The sequence below is a fragment of the Orycteropus afer genome, unplaced genomic scaffold (assembly GCF_000298275.1).
Source record: "Orycteropus afer afer isolate SDZICR_OR568_19922 unplaced genomic scaffold, OryAfe1.0 scaffold00020, whole genome shotgun sequence".
Lineage (NCBI taxonomy): Eukaryota > Metazoa > Chordata > Mammalia > Tubulidentata > Orycteropodidae > Orycteropus > Orycteropus afer.
In genome coordinates, this window is record NW_006921607.1 from 985,007 (window position 1) to 986,800 (window position 1,794).

At 57.0% G+C, this 1,794-nt stretch overlaps 1 protein-coding gene across 1 annotated transcript in view; it reads left to right on the top strand.

The window, feature by feature from the left end:
- Positions 1-894: 894 nt before the first annotated feature.
- The window catches only part of SIGLEC1 (sialic acid binding Ig like lectin 1), a 22,235-nt gene continuing 21,335 nt past the window's right edge, over positions 895-1,794 (top strand). The window contains exons 1-2 of the mRNA XM_042783585.1: positions 895-943; positions 1,305-1,664. Coding sequence (XP_042639519.1) covers positions 895-943; positions 1,305-1,664 — 409 coding nt within the window. The remainder of the gene's footprint in view (positions 944-1,304; positions 1,665-1,794) is intronic.

Consider the following 1,794-nt stretch of genomic DNA (forward strand, 5'->3'; position numbering starts at 1 on the left):
ACTATGGGGTGCATGTACTCAGTTCTAGTCCCCAAGAAATGGGTGCTCACAAGCCGCCAGAGACAAGGCATGCTCAGAAATGGCTCTGGGGCAGCAGCAGGGGTGTCAAAGGGGAAGTTTGGTTTGGAGGCTGCCTCAAGCTGCACCTTGAATGATGTTCAGCAGGCAGAGACAGCAAAGATCACTTGTGGTGGGAACCCGCAGGAGAAAGGGCTAGCCTGGAGGGAGAGTGTCTATGTGAGGCAGATGGTGGCAGGAAATGAAGACTTCCCAGGAATGTATTGAGGCCCATGTCTCATGGGCAATGGGAGCCACAGAAGTTTCTGGAGTAAGGGAGTGACTCCTAAAGACAGCACTTTGTTCTGTCAGCCCCATTATGGCCTGCAGCTTGGAAAGCCGGTAGCAGGGAGGCAAATCTCAAGTAAGAAACCATCATTCTTGCTGGGTGCCTTGGAGTAGGTCACTGTGCCTCTCTGGGCTCCAGTTTCTGCTGCTTGGTGGTGGTGGTGGTAGCAGGGGAGGACAGCTGTTAATCTGCTCTAAGACAATTTCCCTGAAAGCAGAAGTTAGGTCACCAAGTGTGGGGGCGGGGCCAAGTGAACACAGGGGGCTTTCTGGGGCATTCCACCAAGTGGGGCATTCTACCAAGTGAGGCATTCCTGAGCACACCCTGAAGCTGGGAACATGGGCTCCTGGCTCCCTGCAGGTGGCTGTCCCAGAGGTCCCTGTGACTCTGTGCTCTCTCTGCGGTGACCCACACAGCACTTGGGGACACAGGGTTAGATCCTCAGCGGGCTCCGGAGCTGATGTGCCTGCAGTGTCTCTAGGAGCCCTTTTATGCCCACCAACTGTGCATCACCCTCTCAGGCACCAGACCCAGCACAACGACCTGCTATGGGCTTCCTGTTCCAGCTCCTTCTCCTGGCCTTAAGTTTCCCTCCAGGTAAGTGTCACTGCCCATCTCAGGGGGCTTTGCCTTAGCAAGTCTGGCTGGGCCAGGCATGCTGGACTATATCTGAGTCACAGATTTGGGTGTTGGAGGCTAGGAAGGACACAGGGTAATAGTGGTTGGGAGCTGGGTTGGAGCCCTGGGTCTCTCTTGGAGCTGCCTTGCAAGCTTCTGAGAAGCTCCTGGTCCATGGACTGTCTCTCAGGCCCCCAGAGGGGCTGCACTGGGGGTGTGTTGCTGGGGCAGGGTTTCTGGGTCCATCCAGGGCACCCATCTCTGGGGCAGATTGGGGGCTCTGCAGTGACTCCAGTCCTTCAGAGCCCTCCTATCTGTGCCTCTTCCCATCCCTCACCAGGCCAGGCCTCATGGGATGTCTCCAGTCCCCAGAAGGTGCAGGGTGTGAAGGGGTCCTGCTTGTTCATCCCCTGCATCTTCAACTTCCCTGCTGACGTGGAGGTGCCAAACGGCATCACAGCCATCTGGTACTATGACTATGCGGGCAAGCGGCAGGTGGTGAGCCACTCAGAGCACCCCAGCCTGGTGGAGGCGCGCTTCCGTGGCCGTGCTCAGCTGATGGGGAGACCAGAGCACAAGGTGTGCAACTTGCAGCTGATCGACCTGCAGACCGAAGACTCAGGTTCCTACAACTTCCGCTTTGAGATCAGTGAAGGCAACCGCTGGTCAGATGTCCAAGGCACCATGGTCACTGTGACAGGTGAGAGCAGGTGATTTGGCTACTGCCCAGAAGGGACTCCTGGGAGCTCTGGTAGCATAGTGGCTAAGACACTTGCCTGCTAACCAGACGGCTGGCGGTTCAAACCCACCAGCCACTCCTCGGAAGGAAG